This window comes from Stylophora pistillata, chromosome 6, assembly GCF_964205215.1.
Source record: "Stylophora pistillata chromosome 6, jaStyPist1.2, whole genome shotgun sequence".
In the NCBI taxonomy this organism is placed as follows: Eukaryota; Metazoa; Cnidaria; class Anthozoa; order Scleractinia; family Pocilloporidae; genus Stylophora; species Stylophora pistillata.
The window spans coordinates 8,896,456-8,915,525 of NC_142524.1; the positions used below are offsets into that span (position 1 = coordinate 8,896,456).

Genomic DNA, 19,070 nt, shown 5'->3' on the forward strand with positions numbered 1-19,070 from the left:
AAAGTCTATAAATTTAGTTTGGAAACTACAAGTCCGAACTTGCAGACTTATGCTAAACGGAAATGACATCATACGCTAATTTTGCTGACTTACAACGCGATAATAATAAATGCAGTGAGGGCTATTTAAGTCATGGACCTGCTTTGTCATACAGAAGCAATTGCATATGACTTACAACCATGTTCAAAACGGGGCATTTTATCATCCTCAACTAGTACTAAAATTTCCAACGCCTATAGGGCAGTGAATTAAGTAAAATCTACGGAACAAAAAAATATCATCTCTAATGTCTTCTGTCGTCGAAGCTGACATACGCTGGAAGAGACGGAGAACTTGCGAGTCTAAAATGATCAGTCTCAGAGAACTTTGCAGGGCTGTGATTATCAAAAACACCGGATTGCGGCGACTTCGAAAAGCGCGTAAAAAACTGCCTTTACCGCAACATTTAATCGACTTTTTGACATCGGATTTCAGCTTCCGAGAGTTCGAGGCACAAAACTTGAATCTCTCCAGAGATATGCGGGTTCATTGTATTTATCCAACCAGGAGTTTGCTGGATAATTCTAAGGTTCTACTCAAGTGCATCAGCACCAAGACTTTCAACTCTACAAATTCTTCGCGTCTCCTTAAGAGATGGGCCGAAATACGCCACAAGAACATTATGCAGGTACTGGTTTTGTTCAGGGAACGAGAAACTATAGGAGTCGTCCTGGAGCCATTTTCACCGAGTCTTTACGATCTGGTCCACGAATATCGCAAAGCAGGAGTGACATTTTCCGAGGGACTTTTGTGGAAGATGTTGCATCAAATCTGCGATGCCTTGTGGTATTTACAGAGACGTCAGATTGTGCACACGGAAATCCAAAGCAAGACATTGTCTCTTTCGAAATCAGGAGATATTTTGCTCCACAATCTCCTCATTTACACTCCTAGTGAAACAGAGCTTAATGTATGCGTTGATGGTAAAGATTCCTTTTACGGAATCTATGTTGCCCCGGAGAGAATTCGAGGAGAGAGATATTCGAGCAAACAAGATGCTTGGGCGCTGGGATGCGTCGCGTTCGAAATGGTTTTCTTGGAACCAGCGTTTCCGCTTCGACCAGGTGAAAATATTTTTGAAACTTTGAATAACATCGTTCACGGGGTTCCACCCGCGACACTTAATGAAGCAGATAATAAATCATGCGGCTCCGGCATAGAGAATTTGATTCGTTCTTGTTTGATGCCCGAGCCAAGGTTGAGACCGTCAATCGAAGATGCATTTCATTTTACGAGGGAGCAAACACGACCAAATTAGACAAGTATTTCACGAAAATAATTCCTTCGCGCTTGACTAGCTAGGCAAATATATTTGCAAATGATGCTGTTTCAGTTCTGTATCAGCTGGAATGCTGATATTCCATTTGTTTTTAATAACGGAAGAACACGTAATTATTTTAACCACAAATGTGGGCAGTAGTTGAGAATTCAGCTACAAGTGCAGTTTACAGGTGACACAACTAACGTCATGTCACACAACATCATTAGTTCACCATCGTGACTTTCAGAGTCACGGTTAAACCAAGTTTAGAAATTACTGTTAGGGCGTAGTTGGTGCAATGCTTGCCAAACCAAGATTGTCGGCACCTGCTTTTTGGCCACAGAAGTCCTTATAGTTAAAAGAATACTTTTTCGCGGTGTGTTTCAAAACTGTAAGTAGTTTACAAACGCAGGGTTTTCTGGTACATTCTTTCAAGTCAAAAGTTTTCCACAGATTCTGCGTTATCTGTATTTCTAAATTTTTGAAGGATAGATAATTAATTAGTTTTGAAAATCAGTTAACTAATAGTGGATGAAAATATTGCTGTTTTTTAGTAGCTGTGGTTCGAATTGTACTCTCATAAAAATGTTATCTTTCACGCTGGCGGGATTCATTTCAGAAGAGGCCAATAACCATTTTTCGCTTATACCCATCAGATTTTTAAAATTTGTACCCAGAAAATATTTAGGAAGTTAAAAACCATTTGCAATTAATTTTGTATAAATATTTTGGGACAAATACAAAACTTTAGCGATCAATGTTAAAGTGATAAACTTTCAGTTGTGGATGGGGCTAAAAGAATGTTAAAGCGCAGAAATAGTTTGCTATATCCTTACAATTTTTGCGAGTCGAACAACCAGTTTTCCTACAGAGTTACGCATTTTTGTTAGCTAGGTCGTTCGTATTGACGAAGGGCTAGCCTGAGGAAACCCCCAGAGAGCCTGATCCTCAGGCTAACGAAGGGCTAACACTCGAAACGCCTTAAAAGCTATTTAGTGGCCAATTTACATTTATCAACTCAAAAGATAAAATTGAATTATCTCGTGATACCCCACCGACGCAGCACTACAGTTTCTGTAGAAACTTATCACCTTTACTAAAATAAACCTTATTTGAATAATCGCCGCCAGAACTTTCATCTCATCCTTTTCAGACTTATATGTAAATAAGATTCACCTCAGTTCTATATATAACTATTGCTAGTTCGCGATTACTTAAGCGTGACATTTTTTATATTATGAAATCCAGTCATGAAAACTTCATTCAACGCTCGTTTGTCAATAAAATATCATCTTTTCAGCTTCTTGTTGTGGTAAGTTTGTTAGTACAGACTAATGATGCCATTCTGCGTCTGGGAAATTTCAATCTGTCTCCATCAAATTGGACCGATTCCTTTTAGGAACCCTTCCACCTTAGTTAGTAAGATAGACACTTCGTGCATCTCCGTGCAGTAATTGTTGCGCGTATTTTTCATTTGTTATGAAAGCAGCGCTATCGTAAGCCTGCCTCAGGCTTTGCACACTTGTCCTCCTCAATTCTCTATTCAGAATCTCTCCGCCGTTCTACTTGCTACCGATCTCATGTTGCCGTAAACTTTTGACGGTGGACTCCCTGGAAAGAGACAACAGAACAATTTAACCCAAGAAGTGATTAACATGTAACTTCCCTTACGTTATCCAGTAAACAGGTAATGAGAATCCTCAAACTCATCAGACGAAGTTATCTTGATCTAACACCAATTTCTCGTAACCCATTAACCAGGAAACTTTTAGCAGCTACAGAGGAGAATTGCCAATCTTGGAGGTTTTGAGGCTAAAAGGAAACAAAGGTTACATTGGTTTTGGTTCACTCCACAGACGGCTTGCTCTCTCAACCAATCAGAGGCAAGTAGGACCAGTCGCGACTTGATTTCTCGCGTAAACCCGTGCTACCGACAGTTTGCTCGCGTTTCTGTAGAGTTTTTATCGACTCCTTGTGGGAATTTTTTTAATCTCTCTTTCTGATTGGCCATTGTGATTACTGTATTTTTGGTCACAGTATCCAGTCTAAAAGGCGTCTAAAAACTCAGGGTCTAATTGTTGTGTAAATATAGAAATAAGAACACTGTGATCTACAATGATGACCAAAAGATCAAAACCTACCTAAAATCAAACTGCATATTGCCGTTCTGGCAATTTTGATATTCTGAAACGATCCTAATATGTGGATTTTTCTGAAATAAGAAAATTTAAACAATTTAAATCATTACATGAAACCAAACACTGGTTGCCAAATCGGTAACTTTGGCAGCAAGTTAAGTCGCCAAAAATTTTTCAAGTCACCATGGCAACCAAAATAGCCACATGTTGGAGCACTGGATGTACTCTTGTAGTCATGGAGACCACAAGGCTTATGATGTTTTAACACTTGATCCTGATGGGACTAAGTCCAGTGAGGCTGAATATAACAATGAAAAGACTTACGAGTCAGCCAGGATGATTCTGGTCTTGGATACATTTTCTATGGTGAACTTTGTCCTGCCTCCTTTTCCGGCAATGCGCCCAATGGCTCTTGAAAGGTGATCTCCCTTCAGGGGCTTAACTGTTGACAGAGAAAAAAGCATGTGATTAAAATTACACAAGGTTCATGAAGTTATGTTTCCTTAACGTAGTATTAACCCACTTGACCCGCTTCCATTTACTTTATCTTTGCTCATTCTTGAGGGAAGGATTAGTTTAGTTTAGTTAATTAGCTTCGCCAACCGGCAGGGACACCGCAACAGCTTGCGCCAATTACTGCGGGCCCAGTGAACCCACCCATCCCACCCCAGGGGAGGACATCCATCACACAGTAATCTCATGCGTGGGAAATTAACATGCATCAAAAGACCCAAAGAAACCAAAATTATCTCATATGTTTCCCATCTGTTTCCTGTTATCTTCATAAAAATTAACAAATGGTAAAAACCACAGCATACACTATTGAGTTATGGATGCACGCGGGAGGTTGCTAAGCATGAAAGAAGCATAAGAGTCGCCAAGAGCGACTCTAGCTTCTTGAGTGCTTAGCAAACCTCCCAAGTGCATGCATAACTCAATAGTGTACGCTGTGGTGATTACCATTTGTTTTATAACATAACATTGATACATTGTAGCTAAAGAGTTCCCTTTTATTTGACAAATCTTACGAGACCAGAAAAACAAGCGCGCACAGAAAAATAGTCTTTGCATTTGCTCACATCAGCAGCGTACACCCATGCGCAAATGGGGGATGCTAAATTGACCAATCAGAGCGCGCGCTTTACTTTGGTTATGTTATAATAATTGCTACAGACCAATGATAACAATTTTGAGTGAACCTACATACCATCAGCTATCTCAAATGTCTCCAAAAACAGGTCATCTAACCTGACCAAGGCCAAAGCATCCTGCAAGTAAAATATTCAGATAAAGACTTCAGTTATGAAAGACTTTAACTAGCTAATTCACAAATATTCACTGAAGTAGAATGGCTAAAGGGAGATTTTTAGCAAGCCTACAAGCCAGTGCTCAAAATAATGGCTGATCAACAGACAATGTCCCTTCAAATATATGTTTTGTTTGGCCAACTCCTTTGTTAGGCTCGATTACCAGCCACTGTTCAGGAACCGGAGCCCGAACTCCTCCCTGATGGGTCTGGACTTGAGTTGGGGGATCCTAAGGGAGTGAGGATAATGCACCAAGAGTGCAAACATCCCACACCCACCCTACTTAATAGTGTTGGAGTTGGAGTTTACTTCCTCTCCCAAGTGGTTCTCAGGATGCGTTATTGCTGTCACAGAGTCTCCACAGACACCTGAGCCCACTGTCAAGAAGACCAGCTGTGCATCAGACATGACAGAAGACTCTCACAATTAGCATGGCAGAAGTCATCATCAAACCACCAGTGATCAAAAGCCAAATTCTCAAAAAAAAGGCGATGAAATTTTGTCCCAAACGTCACGAAAATGATTAAATTCAAGACAAATGATGAGACAATGAACTCACCTCAACTTCAAATCCAAGTAGAAAAGCTTGAACAAAATCTGCAGCTTTCTGAATGGCACCGATATCCTGAGTGTCTTTTGAGGTCTGTGACATGAGGTATCAAACTTAGAACGAATTACGGTCTTTTCGTCCAAGTCTTTTCATCCAAAAGTACTTTCACCTAAATCTGTTCGTTTACTTCTCAAGTCTTTTCTTGAAGCAAATAAATAACTTTTAGAAGGCTAGATAAGGGTATATAAAGAACTTGTTGTGAGCCGCTGCCATTTGGGTATGTCGGACACGTAGTGATGTTACACTTCGTTGCCTTTTACGCTCAATAGACGCTTAACAAAAAGCCTAATATTCCCATTTCTTTCGCGTGAAATAATTAAATGGCAAGCAAGTCTTTATTTTTGCTACTGTTTAATAAAATATATTGGGTTACAACTTCATTCATTCTCTGTGTATTAAATTCATGACTGTGAATTCGTAAAATGAAGATAGGTGAACCAAAAGGGCAATGGCTCGCACTGATAAGTTCTTTATATAGCCTTATCTATGATATAATATCATATAATAGTTATTTACTTGCTTCGAGAAATGACTTAACAAGTAAACGAACAGACTTAGGTAAAAATACTTTTGGATGAAAAGACTTGGACGAAAAGACTTTCGGACGAAGAGACTCTTGGACAAAAAGACCAGACACCGTTAGAACAGTCCTCATGCAATCTATCTGGTCAATAGGCCATTTTACAGTTGTGTACTTAGTTGCCAAGCCTATGATTCAGAGTGAGGCTAAAGATGACCTTGTTGTGATAGAGACCTGTATCTAGTTAGCATGATAACAAAGTGATTTACATTTGAAAGGCAGCAAGGTTTGTATCATAACAAGGTCATCTCTAGCCTCACTCCCGTTCAAAGGCTTGGCAACCAAGCACACAACTGTAAAATGGACTATTCGCTACGGAGTAGTGAATCATCGAGTTGAAATTATGCCCTCATCTCAAAGCAAAGAAGTCGTCCTCAGAAATTTGCGATACACCTTCTATCAAAAGTACATTTGTAAGATATCTCATAAAAAGTAAAAATCTTACCCTAATTTCTACTTTTCTTGCGCTCAAATTAAAACGAATCTGTAGCTTTAACTGCTCGACAATTGGAGTGAAAATTTTCATCCAGCTTTCTTTCAGAGGTGTATATCTGTGTGGCGGAACAGGTATTTTTCTAGTCTCCGTCTTTCCACCCTACAAAGGGAAAGTATCCGGCAGTTTGTATCAAACCTCAAGACTCCAATTGTAAGAAGATGAACGTCATCAAAGTTTACCATTAATTTTTCGGCTTTGGCTGGCGGAAAGCTTGGTCTCTTCGGTTCTTCGCTAGTATCCATGTCTTCTTCTTGTTGTCTCTTCCGTTTTCTTTTCACTGGAACGGCCTTAAAAGGCTCATCTTCAGTTGCTTCGCCGGTCATCTTTTCGGTCGATCCTTCCGCCATTTTTTTTGCGCACGTGTGTCGCAATCGCATGCAATACATTTCGTTCCCAGGCCTTCAGCCCGAGACCCGTCCTATTCCCAAGCCTCACTCAAATTCGTAGCGGTTCCATCCGTCGCAAGTAAAAGCATATTTTGTTTCCCCTTCTAAGAGAACAGCCTGCGAATTTTGCAGATATAGACAATATTTCGCTTTGATTCGAGATGAAAAAAATACTCAAGATAACTTGTTCATTGTTGACTGATGAAGATTTTAGGATGTTAGTTCAGTAGAGCTTAAAAAAAATGCACACCAATCAATACATTGAAGACAATCCTTTACGCTAGAAGGTTCCCACATTTCGTGAAGCAGTCAATAAAAGGAGCATGGAATAACTCAGCTTGTGGTCATACCAATAATGCTGTGCTTTCTTGCTCATTAATTAACTTTCTGCTGCTTAAAAATTGCAAATTTGGTTCTCAGCAAAATTTTCATCAATCCATCTCTCCCACCCAAAAAAAGTTTGCCCATCAGTAAAAAAATATCACTGTGAAGTTTTCATATAACTCATTATTATATGGCTGTATCTCACAAGGACTGGGAACTACCAAATTCACGAATTTGATTGGCTGAAATCAACATTGAAAGCGGTCTAGATTTTCCCATCTAGACCGGCATCAAGACCGGTCTAGAAAAAAAAGGTACAAAGAATATAAAAAATTGGCACATAAGACGCAGCCATATAATAAACATCTTATTAACTGAGCTAGGTCGGTCTGTATGTGAGAATCTTGACTTCGGTCACTGGTACAGACCTCACTGCGTTCAGTCTGTACTGGCGACCTCAGTCAAGATTCTCCCATATGGTCCTCCCGCTCAGTTAATAAGAACTAAGTATCATAAGCCCTTTTCACACACTACTTTTGCATTGTGAGGGATCCACGACGTAATATCCGAGGTAACACACCTTAATTACAAAGATAAAATCAAACCACAATGTTTACAACAATACTAATATCTCACACTTCTATAGCAACTGGATCAAAAGAATTTATTAAGAACTTCACAAAATACAAAGTTGAATCAAAATAGAAAAAAAGCTCATTATTAGCAGTGAGCTACCTGACCACTATGTGACTTTCACACTATCGTCAAACAATAAATAAGTATAGATTTTCAGACTATAGATAGTAATAATAATTATTGTGGAATATATTATTTTTTCAGAAAAACATCTTTATTGCTCTTGTTTGTGCAAATTGATTAAATTCCCCCATACTTTATATCTATACCCACAAAATATCTTTCAACAAATTTTTTTAAACACAATTTCATCAAGTTTAAATACATTTCAAAGCTATGAAGTAAGATAATTTATTGCTTTAGTTTCCAGTGAATAAATGTTGTTCACAATAGCAAAAATTCAATTTCAATTTTTACTATACACCTTGATTTTGAGTGTTATTGTTCATATATTAACTTCATGCACAGCTAATAGTGTTACAGCAAAAAAAAAATGAAAAAAAGGGCTTAGAACTCTAAAGGCTGATAACAAAATTGAGGCTGGCTCTGTTATCTAGGCCGGCTAGATATCTCAAGGTGACTTTCATCAAGGTATTGCCTAAAGTGATGTGCCTTTTCAATCCCAATGAGGAATTTTCCTTACAATCTCAATAGAATTTTAGGCAGATCAGTGATAACAAGAAAGAAAAGGATCAACTGAGAGGCATTGTTTCTTTTTTAACACAAATTATCAGAGTTAAAATTGTAACACATTTTTTTTTTTTTGCAGACAGTACAAAGAAATGATATTTGGTCATTAGCCATAAAAAGATAAGGCCCAAAGGCATATAAAAATTACATGATAATTTAGTTTCAAGTAAGTGTTATTGAACTGCAAGGCATACAATAATGTTCAATAGGTCACACCTGCCTACCAAGTCAGCCTGGCTCAAGTATCTGCCCCAAAGTGAATTCCCCCCCCCCTCCCTTCTCTCACTACCCTACCTATGAATGTCAAGGGAGCAAAAATAATTAACTTATTTACCTAAGGTTAGGTGAATACTGTGAAATTTTAATTTAACACTATTCACTGAGTATGAAGGTAAAAAATAATTATTCTGAACATTAAAAACTGTAGTTTAAGTATAATTACTTATTTATCTTAACAGAAGTTTCTTTTTTTTTCCTTTTTCAGGAATAAGAAAGAAATAACAGGGAAGCTCTTGTGAAAATAAGTGCTTTGGTATGGCAGTCACCTCACACAAGGTGATTGTGGTCAGAAGTTTTCTTCATCCTTTCCAATTTAAAATATACTCATGTCTAATATCATCCGCAGTGAGAAATAAACAATTATAATTCCTGAAATCATCATTTCTATGAAATCAAGACCAGATAACCTTTTAACAAGAAAAAAAGGACTTATGCTGCAGCCACTGTATGTATAACTAAGCCAACTTGCTATTTCGTGCTTGTAACAGTACATTGTATTCTTGGTTCCCCTTCAACTCCCAAAGTCTGATATTTGTTAATTCTCCCCTCTAACTGCTACACATTTCCTCAAAAATTAGTGATAAGAATTTGGTGCTACATCAGGTAACAACTTCTACCTGATAAGTCTGAGTATTCTCATCACCTATTTGCTGGATAATGTATGGATATTACAGGGAGAAGTCACATTTTGATCACTTCTGGGAGTTGAAGGGTTACTACTTACAAACAAAGGCGGATCTTAGCAGGAAGTATCACGCAAATTGCACATTACATTTGCAAAATCTATGAATTTACTTACACCTACCAATTTGACTCTTTGAGCTCATAGGAAAAAATTTAACTCTACAGAGCCAATACATTAAATTCTGAAAAAAAAAAATGTTTTGGGAACAATGATAAAGCCACATTCTTTAAAAATTTGCCCTATTACCAGCGCTTTTCTTGGTGGACCAGCCACATTTCAAAAAAGCCAGTGAACAGAGTACTACTTGGGGTTCCAGTGCCAGGGGGGTGAGGTCACAAGAATGAGCCTGCTCAACCTCATGACCTTGCCTTTCATATGGGCCACCTCAAAAGTAAACTTACTGACAGGCTTTAAGCGAAAAGGAACAAAAATTTTTAGTATGCAAATAACCATCAAAAAATATATATGGCATAAGGGCCACCTCAAAAGTAATCTTATTGACAGGCTTTAAGCAAAAAGGAACAAAAATGTTTAGTATGCGAATAACCATCAAAAAACATATCTGGCATATGGACCACCTCAAAAGTAAACTTACTGAGAGGCTTTAAGCGAAAAGGAACAAACACTTTTAGTATGCGAATAACCATCAAAAAACATATACTGCATGAGTAGCAGTGTAGTAATGTCAACTATCTTCAGTTAATAATAGTTTATGATTAACTGCTAATTGTGAGTTCACTCCAATCCCCAGAGGGATTTCAAAGTGGGATCTTAAGGCTTGGCAACAAGATGCTATGACGAGTCTATGAGGCAAGCTTAAGCCATTTCATTGCTATGAACAGTGTTCAACTTCAAAAACCAGTTTGAATTTGCATTAAACTTGCAGCTGTATCAAAATTGTGTCACTGGGACCAAGACTTTCACTAAAATTCAACACATCAAATGAAGCCACTTGTCACTGCAATGTTTCCTCATAACATATTGTCACAAGCTATAGCCTAAAGGATACCTAGGAGATCACGAAACAATTTAAAACTCCCTAATTAAGATCTATGAGTTTTCTTGCATTATGGGACATGTTCAAGTAACTTTTATAGCCAGTGCAAAATATTCTGACAGCTGGCAGGTTTCCACTGCATAATGGCTTCAAATAACAACCCTGTCACACAATTTAATGCACACTATGCAATCCAAATTCTCACTACATCCTAACATACACACAAAAAGAGAAAAAAATTATTTCAAAATCAGTTAGAACCTGTCTTCTCCCTTTTTGAATTCCTTAATTTCTTTGAAAAGATAATCACCTTTGGATTCTGTGGATCTTCTTTCGAGACATGCAAGTCAACTTTGTCACCCTGCGCTACAATGTACTCCATCAAGGCGTGACTGCGTGCTGATGTAAAAGTGATAATGTCCTTGACAATAAGAAGGGCCTGCTCCACTTGTTGTACATTTAGAAGTTCCACACTGCGTCGCACTCCCATTATGTTCACACAGGTTTCTTTTTCATTCTTAAATTTAGCGATCAACTTTTCAAGATCTCTCTGTATTGATGCTCCTTCTGACTTCACGAAGTTCATTGTGCTGGATATTACGCTGAAGAGATGCATGGCTGTTTTCAGTTGTTCTGCCACTGGTGGTTTGAGCTTATCGACTGATACTAAAGGGTGAACATCCAGGTGAAACTCATATTCACTGTCATCTGTACCATGACTGAAACCAATCCTCATGTCTGCAAATGTTACAATAAAAAGGAAAAATCATAAGAATGCTTGCACAATTTTAGGCATTTCATTTTCAAGATATCAACACAAATTCTTTCTTCTGTCTGCCCTATGACCTTTTTTTTTTTAGTTTTTAAGGGTTAGCATCGCACATACCAGGAGGAATACTGTCCAAGCAGCGTGTGAGAGGTCGATCAAGATCCAAACCCATAATCTTCTTAAAGTCTTGTTCGGCATCTTTCAACAACTTCCATTCATGCAAAAGCTTATCATAACGAGTGACAATATCCTCTGCTCCAAGTTTACTGAACACTGCATTTGTTTCTAAAATGAAACAAACAAAAAGTAAAGAAATAAACAAACACTTGGAAATATAATTAGTTTCGATCAATTCAATCTTATCAATACACTAACTAGAAAGATTCCAAGTTGATTCTATGTTTGTTGATAGTAATAATAATAATAATAACAATAACAATAATAATAATTCATTTATTTAGTGCTTTTTCTCCAGAGGTAGTGATTTACAGTCCATGGTGTTCAGTCATAAATAGCTACAAGTAGTGTGTGATAACCAAAGTCAGAGAGATAATTCAAACTTTAAAGACTGTATTTCAGCCAAATTTTGCATTTGCTCAACACTTACGTCGATTATTTGCCCATATTAATTTGATCTCTTTGGATGATATAATTCTCTTGTTTGTTTTCTTTAATTCTTTTTCATCACCATCACATGATTCTACCATTTGTCTGGCAAATCTACCAGTGGTGCTGATCAGTTGCTTCCCATCCTGAATATAAAACAATCTGGTTAGGAAATATAAGTAAACATTAAAAAAGACAAAAAAAAAAAAACAATAAAAATAGTGCAGGTTTGAGTGTCTGATGCAAATTGTCTGGGAAAATTGACCAACTTTTAGCAACTAAATTAGTATATCATCCATGGTGAGTAAAGCCCCTACTGAGTTAGGCTCTGTTTGCAAGCAAGGAGGGTAACCCTTGTGCTAGGGTTACCCTAGCAGGCGGGTCAAAGATAGCCCGGGTTTACAAGCAAAATTTCACAGGTAGGGTTACCCTACCACCCGGGACAACTTAACTATGCTTGGTAACCGCACGCATTGTTATCAATGTTCAAAGGGTCTGGAAACAAGTAAAAAGTTGTCCCGGGTAGGCGAGTTATCCCCAGCAGAGCGTTTACAAGGCAGCTAGGGTTACCTTAGCGCTAGGGTTACCTTAGCGCTAGGGTAACCCTAGCTGAGTGCTAGGGTTACCCTAGTGCTAGAGTAACCCTAGCTGCCTTGTAAACACGTCTATGAAAAAAAGAAGAAATGTGGGGGCGTCAGGGTAACCCCCCTGCCAGGGTAACCCTAGCACTAGGGTTACCCTACCTGCTTGTAAACAGGGCCTTAAACAAAAATATGTTCCGGCTGGATGAGCCTCTTCGCATAAGTTCAGACTTCACTTTTTACTCATATCATTTTAAAATCATACCAAGTTTTGTGTATCAACATAGCAAAAGTCAGTTGATGTCTTCCCTTCACTTAGAATGTCTTTTCGGTTCACACAGGGAATTAAACCGTGTAATAATTCAGAGTCGAATTACACTTAATTAAGTTAGAATAGCACTTAATTAGAGCCAGACGCAAACATTGCAACAAAGAAAGAACGCGGAGTCCTATCTGAGATATTTCAAAAGTCATCTTTTCGAAAAGTGCCAAATCCTTTATTACAAATGCTTCAGATATAACGAAGCAAATTTACGTAACGAAATGCTTAAAAAAAAAAAACATTTGTTTTTTTCCGTTTCGTGATTGTTCAACTGTGGTTCATGTTTATGTAATAAACACCGTTCTAAAATAAGGTATAAAAAGAAATCACTTACACAAATAAATTGCGCACGTTGAAACTCGTTCAACGAGATTATACAGAATTTGGAGAGGAAACCAAAAATGGTTAACACTGTAATACTAATCATCGAGCTTATTACAAACCCGACTTCAAATGGCCATGGTAAAGAATTATCGAAATAACGTAGTCTCCGCAATCAAACTATATCGAATTTCTCATCGATGGAGATAGCTGAAAATTCGAAATCAGAAGCTTTTTACCTCTTCCACGCCAAATATGTTTCCATAACAGCAAAGGCAGAAGTATTCTCTCATTTTAACTCATTTTAGGTACGAAGTATTCGATCGTTCCCTCCGAATAATGATGGCCACAAAACGCTTCCAAAATTGCGAGCCAAAATCAAAACTAGTACCTAGTTTCCAACGGTAAAAGGTTGCGCCTTGCATCACGCGAGAAAAATAACTCAGTGTCATGCTATCCAATAGGGCTCTTACAAAAGAGAAAAAAAAAGAGTTTGGGCTCCTGATTCGATACGTTTAAAAAAAAAAAAAACCTTGTTGCACTCTGATAATTTTGGTGACAATTGCCTTGTTGTTTTCTTTGTTGATTACCAGCGTCTCAGGCATTTTGAAGCGTAAGTCCATTTTATTTCAAAACAAGACATTTTTTCTCTCTTTTAAGGCAAACCGATAACATCCTTTACAAACCTTCATAAATATAAAACGTTGCGCAACACTGTAAGAGTCACGTCCGCTCTTCGAGTAGTGAGCTTGGGCTGCCTGTTCCCCGAGGAGGAGCGCGGGCTCCGATTCCCGAACAGTGGCTGGTAATCGAGCCTATGGCCAGAGGAGACCGTGATGAAATTCGGTAACCCACTGAATTGAAAGCTATTCACCTATAGACCACTTTCATAAATGGCTGCCGGATTAATATTCTTTTGTTTAAATTGAAATCAGCCTTTCTGGCCTCGTTCTCCAGTACAAAATTCAAAAGAATACATTATCTCAAGCGAGGCCAGAAGGGCTAATTTAAATTTAAACAAAAGAATACTAATCCGGCAGTCATTTATGAAAGTGGTCTATTGGTACCATTATCAAACACGAAATGCATAGTGCGTGCAAAATTATTGGAAAACTTGGTTATATTAAATTATTAGCTGGCTTTCGGGCAGCGTCCTCGTTAGGGATAACCTCCGATGTTTCCTTTTAGCTACTTTTATGTATTTCAATCTGAAATCAAAAATCGTTACTTTTTATATCAGTTAGTTTTTATTGATATGTGTATATATATGATTTATTTTACTCTCTTTTATTTTATTTTATGTTATGCAGGACCCCCGTTGACACCAGTCCTGTGACTGAGGGGGTCACCCTGTTTAAATATCGATTATTATTATTATTATTATTATTATTAATAATAATAATAATAATAATAATAATAATAATAATAATAATAAGCGTATCATACATCAAGATCACCACACTCCAGATGAAGCAAATAACAATGCTGCAAAGTCCCAGGCAAAAGCTAAGAAACGTGAGGCCCTGAAAGAATCTGAAGTGAGGGTAAAGAACATGTTAACACCGACCTCGCTCAAAGTGAAAGAACAAGCATCAGAACGAGGTTCCTCCAGTTGGCTCACTGTCATCCCGTTAAAAGACCTAGGATACGATCTCAATAAAGGAGAATTTAGAGATGCCCTTAAGCTGAGTTATAATTGGGAATTCTCTGACATCCCAAACCGGTGCGTCTGTGGTGACATCTTTGACGTGCATGGACCTGCAGAAATGACCTGCAGAAATGGCGGATTTGTGATACAACGCCACAAGAGACCTGGAGGCGGCACTGCTTAGCACCGTATGTAAAGATGTGGAAATCGAGCCTCCCCTGCAGCAGATTACGGGAGAAATTTTGAATAATGGAGCCAAAACTTCCCAAGATGCTCGTCTTGATATTCTAGCCAGAGGTTTTTGGAGCGAAAGAAGTCTGCATACTTTGATGTCCGGGTATTCCACCCTTATGCTGACTCCTATCGCGAGAAGACATCTGAGCAAGTCTTTAAACAGCACGAAAATGAGAAGAAACGAAAGTATGCCAGTAGAGTATTGAAAATAGAGCAAGGATCCTTTACGCCCCTGATCTTTAGTACCACCGGAGAGATGGGCACTGAATGCAAAATTTACCATAAACGCTAAGCTGAACTCATATCCATTAAGAAATGTGAAACATACTCTACCACTATGTCCTGGATTAGAGCCAAAATCTCTTTTACGCTCTTATGATGCGTCCTCTTATGCTTAAGAGGTACAAGAAAGAAGGGAAGAACGTTTGAGACATTCGATACAGATTTTTTAATTGACAATGCTATAGGCAAATATAGGCTAGACATTTTTAATATTTGTTTTTAAAGTTTTTTTAGAGTAAGAGTGTCATTTCCCTTCTCATATATTTTTTTAATGTAATTTACTTTTATAAGGATAATTTTGATGGACGGTTTTTTGAAATTCTTTCAATACTAACTAGTAGTTGCTTTCGTGTTTTTTATACGTGGGTCGTTTTTGCAATCAAAGTTAGATTGGGTCTGATACGAGTCTGATCCTAGAGAACCGAATTTAACAGATGTGTTCCGTGTCAATTAATTTGGAAATGTACGAGAGGAAAAACCATTACCCACATTGTTATTATTATTATTATTTTATTTGATGTGAACCTCTGATAGCTTTCGCTGTTTGCATAAAAACATATATCCCTCTTTTCTTGTAAAATCTATTTAACGCTGAAGAAGGTATATTTTAGGCCTTTGATCCTACCTCGAGTGTTGGACATAAAAATGAAAGCTTTGGTGTAATATTTCTGCACAACTACAAGAGTTTGGCAGTGTGCCTAGTCCCCGGCACCTTCAGCGCACGGGTAGCAATTAGAGCGGTCGTTGCGTAACAAAACAAATTCACGTGCATGCTTATCTCACGTGGGAAAGTTTGGTAACGGCACATGCAAGGTATAGGTATAGGCATCAGTATGACATAACGATTATGAGGTCAGAAAAAAGATAATAGAAGCCAAGAAAACAAATTTTCCGATAACGCCTCCTGAAGGATGCTTTATCTTACCAACAGGGAGGTTCATCGTGTGTTTCTGTGAGTTAATGCCATCTAAACGAATGGATCCTAAATATTCAAAACAGGGGGGCGGAACCATTAATCCACGGGAGGGACGGTTTCTTATAAAAATATCAGAGAAAACAAAAACGAAAAAGGATAACTGCTCGCTTGAAATATCTTTCCCTTCCCCTTCCCCCCTCCCCTAAATTCGGTCATGATATCTGCGTGGTTGGCACGTGACAGAAGGAGGGGTTATGTTAGCTTCTCAGCCACTGGTCTCGAGCACAAAAAAAAATTTTTGATCGCAAGTTGCATCACCGCAAACTGACACGTGCCGTCACACACTTTGTTCTCCATATAACTAAGCCAAGAATTTCTGCCCACCAGGTTTTGATTTAACTCATTGTACACATTAAAACAGATGCTGAATTTCAGGTTCCCGACCAGACAACCACATCTTATTGTCACAGTGGTAAGTTTTTCAGACAAAAATGCAGCACACAACCACAACAACAACAGAAGTGCTTCTATTTTTGGTAAATTCATGACTGCCTAATTTCTCTCTCGCAATTTCAGTTTGTCGTGGCTGAATGCCAAAGAATCTGTCAACAAAGCTCTTCGGGAGTGGAAATAGGTGTCTAGTTTCGACGCGTGATTCTTAAGAAATTTTTCCCCATTGTTATGAACTTTTGTGTGGTAGACCGGCGTTACTCAAATTGGGAAAGATTTGATAGATAAACCTCGAATGCATTAGAAGCTGAAGTGATAGACTAAAGCGTCAGAATACAATGACACATACACGGTACAAATGTGTAGAGTTTGTTCCTCAAAAACGAGGGGTGTGAGGGTGGAGGATAGCAAACATGACATTTTAAGCTTTTTAATTTTACCTTTGAAGAAAAATGTAACACTTCTGAAAAGAGAAAAATGGCTAGTATGTTTTTTTAGGAGTAAACTTCAAACAGACAAAATAAAAAAAGCACGTTAAAAGGGCTTGGAAAGCTAGTGCGAAAACATTTTCTCTGTATAAGAGTAAGAAGAAATGGATATCTTATGGACAGAAAACGTAAAACAGGTTTGGTTTGAATAAGTGTTTGAAGCAGTTGTCATTTATAGTTTGATTTGAAGATTTCTGCGATGAGGGTCTCATCGAGTAAAGAGGTGAAAATTACTGAAAGGAGAAAAAGGGAATAAAACATTCTAAAAGAGATTAAGAACATCTGATGGTAGATTAGTCTGGAGAAAGATATGGTTTTCAATTCAAAAACTACTTCACTTCTCAACATAGCGTCAGTGTCAAAATCCCCTGGGATGGTGAGGCCGACAGCTAAGTTGAGAGAACCTCACGCTCACGCAAACCTGAAAATCCGGTTATTACTCCAATCTATCCAGTATTAGTAATACCAGTATATATTTTTATAAGAAATTTTCTTTCCACATGCTTTAAGATTCCCATGAAACCTATGAAAACAGGTTGAACAGTTCGAAATAAAATTGATTTACGCTATTTCCTTTTCTATGCTAATTCATATATAGCACTTAGCAAAAGTTTTAATTGAAACAGGGAAATCTTAAGTGGTTGTAAACATGCGTTGAGGGTGCAAAGTTCACCATGGAGAAAAGAGAAGGCAAAATGACCTCCCATTTGATTAAGCGTACCTATTTTTAAGTCATAAACTACTTTGCTAAGGCGGTAACTTAACCAAACCAGTGCAATTTTCCCTCCCCTGATGAAAAACGTTAGTTTCCAGTTGACAAACGCGACATCAGTTTTTAACAAACTTGAAAAATCTTGTACGCTTAGACTCTGTAATCTACTGAAAAACTCCACACATTAAAGGGTAGAGTCAGGGTGACGTTAATTAATGTGCCTGTGCAAGAAATATTAGACGAAAATCAGTTAAGAAAAATACAATGGTAACTTACTTGAAGATTGAAAAAGTTGCATGGATGATTTCTCCTCAGCCAATGTTTCATGGTCGCCGGAAAAGTCAGAAGAGGTAAAACGCTTTCAGTCTTCGTTCTCGGATGATGATTGTACACAGTCTCTGTAAAGTGTCGGCGTAGATTAACTGAAAATGCCTTTCAAGAGCGATATTGGAAATACGAACCTTCGTCTCAAAAGGACAGGTGCTTTCAATGAAATTGGATTAATTTGCAGAATGTATACGGTATGCTATCACAAACTGTTGGTAGAAGTAAGCATAAGACAAGCAGTGCACGCTTACCGTTGCAGACACTTGTTGGCATGAAGATCTGGTGACTTTGATACTCAGAGTGCATTACATAATTTTATTGACTTTAGTAGGTTAAGCTCACCCCGTGATTTCCAAGGTTAGGATTACGTTCGACTCCCACAGGCCGCCGGCTGTCGAGACATCGAATGTTGGTACATGAACTTACCATTAGGGTCCCCTGGGCGAATTCTAAACATTTCCGGACTTACAGAAGAGATGTTGTCACCTTATATTTTTTCGTTCAAACGAGACATTTCAAGAATTCTCGAGATAGTGTTACATACTTTTTTTACATTAAAAAAAATCGGAAAAATCGGTGACAGGTTTGCAGCGGAGTGCTGTTCGCTCCGTGTACCTTCAAGTACTTTGTACTTAAGATCACTGGAAAAAATCTGCGACTTAAGATTTTGATCCTTTAAAATCCATATACATTTTGTGAATTTTCATTCCAGCAGTAAACGCATTATTTTAGGTAAGAAAATCCTTCTGGTGACAGATCAGTGCGGCAGATAATGTTGCTAAACGATTCAGTCGCAGACAAATTAAGTTCTTAATAAAATTATATCAGTTAAATTCAATGAAATGCGGTTTCAACCACAGACAGTCCAAACTTTCCCTGTTATATTAATTACCCGCTAAATAAACTTTCAAACCATCAGTGAAATACTAAGTTTGCGACGACAGTCACAATAAATCAAAGGTATTTTTCAAGGAGAAACAAAAAAA

The 19,070-nt window shown here is 38.0% G+C and overlaps 3 protein-coding genes across 6 annotated transcripts; 1 reads left to right on the forward strand and 2 right to left on the reverse strand.

Moving 5' to 3' along the window:
* The first annotated feature begins 94 nt into the window (after positions 1-94).
* LOC111327984 (serine/threonine-protein kinase Nek6-like) lies at positions 95-2,599 on the forward strand. The gene has a single exon (XM_022932317.2). The coding sequence runs from the start codon at positions 287-289 to the stop codon at positions 1,295-1,297; it is 1,011 nt and encodes a 336-aa protein (XP_022788052.2). The 5' UTR covers positions 95-286; the 3' UTR covers positions 1,298-2,599.
* LOC111327987 (RNA-binding protein pno1) lies at positions 2,372-6,814 on the reverse strand. Its single transcript, XM_022932321.2, has 7 exons — positions 6,611-6,814; positions 6,381-6,530; positions 5,305-5,388; positions 4,646-4,706; positions 3,763-3,880; positions 3,442-3,512; positions 2,372-2,911 (listed from the first exon to the last, which is right to left on the reverse strand). The coding sequence occupies exons 1-7, from the start codon at positions 6,806-6,808 to the stop codon at positions 2,844-2,846; spliced, it is 750 nt and encodes a 249-aa protein (XP_022788056.2). The 5' UTR covers positions 6,809-6,814; the 3' UTR covers positions 2,372-2,843.
* Positions 6,815-7,791: 977 nt separating this feature from the next.
* LOC111327990 (uncharacterized) lies at positions 7,792-18,405 on the reverse strand. Of its 4 annotated transcripts, XM_022932324.2 has the most exons (5): positions 18,336-18,405; positions 18,034-18,155; positions 11,805-11,949; positions 11,315-11,482; positions 7,792-11,166 (listed from the first exon to the last, which is right to left on the reverse strand). In XM_022932324.2, exons 1-5 carry the CDS (start codon positions 18,388-18,390, stop codon positions 10,679-10,681), a joined length of 978 nt encoding a protein of 325 aa, XP_022788059.2. In that variant the 5' UTR covers positions 18,391-18,405; the 3' UTR covers positions 7,792-10,678. The 4 variants fall into 4 exon arrangements, with proteins under 4 accessions (XP_022788059.2, XP_088580790.1, XP_022788060.1 ...); XM_088724664.1 differs by lacking the exon at positions 18,336-18,405 and having other exon boundaries at positions 18,034-18,329; XM_022932325.2 differs by lacking the exons at positions 18,034-18,155; positions 18,336-18,405 and adding an exon at positions 13,267-13,422.
* Between the last annotated feature and the right edge of the window lie 665 nt (positions 18,406-19,070).

Bases quoted from the DNA above. Each gene is read 5' to 3' on its own strand.
- LOC111327984 (XM_022932317.2), top strand. From the start codon at position 287: ATGTCTTCTGTCGTCGAAGCTGACATACGCTGGAAGAGACGGAGAACT.
- LOC111327987 (XM_022932321.2), bottom strand. From the start codon at position 6,808: ATGCGATTGCGACACACGTGCGCAAAAAAAATGGCGGAAGGATCGACC. The intron at 3,881-4,645 runs GTATGTAGGTTC...CTCTGTCAACAG, and splicing joins GACATTTGAGATAGCTGATG to TTAAGCCCCTGAAGGGAGAT. The intron at 2,912-3,441 runs GTAGGTTTTGAT...GTCTCTTTCCAG, and splicing joins AATATGCAGTTTGATTTTAG to GGAGTCCACCGTCAAAAGTT.
- LOC111327990 (XM_022932324.2), bottom strand. From the start codon at position 18,390: ATGCACTCTGAGTATCAAAGTCACCAGATCTTCATGCCAACAAGTGTC. The intron at 18,156-18,335 runs GTAAGCGTGCAC...GACACTTTACAG, and splicing joins GCCAACAAGTGTCTGCAACG to AGACTGTGTACAATCATCAT. The intron at 11,483-11,804 runs GTAAGTGTTGAG...GTTTCATTTTAG, and splicing joins AATATGGGCAAATAATCGAC to AAACAAATGCAGTGTTCAGT.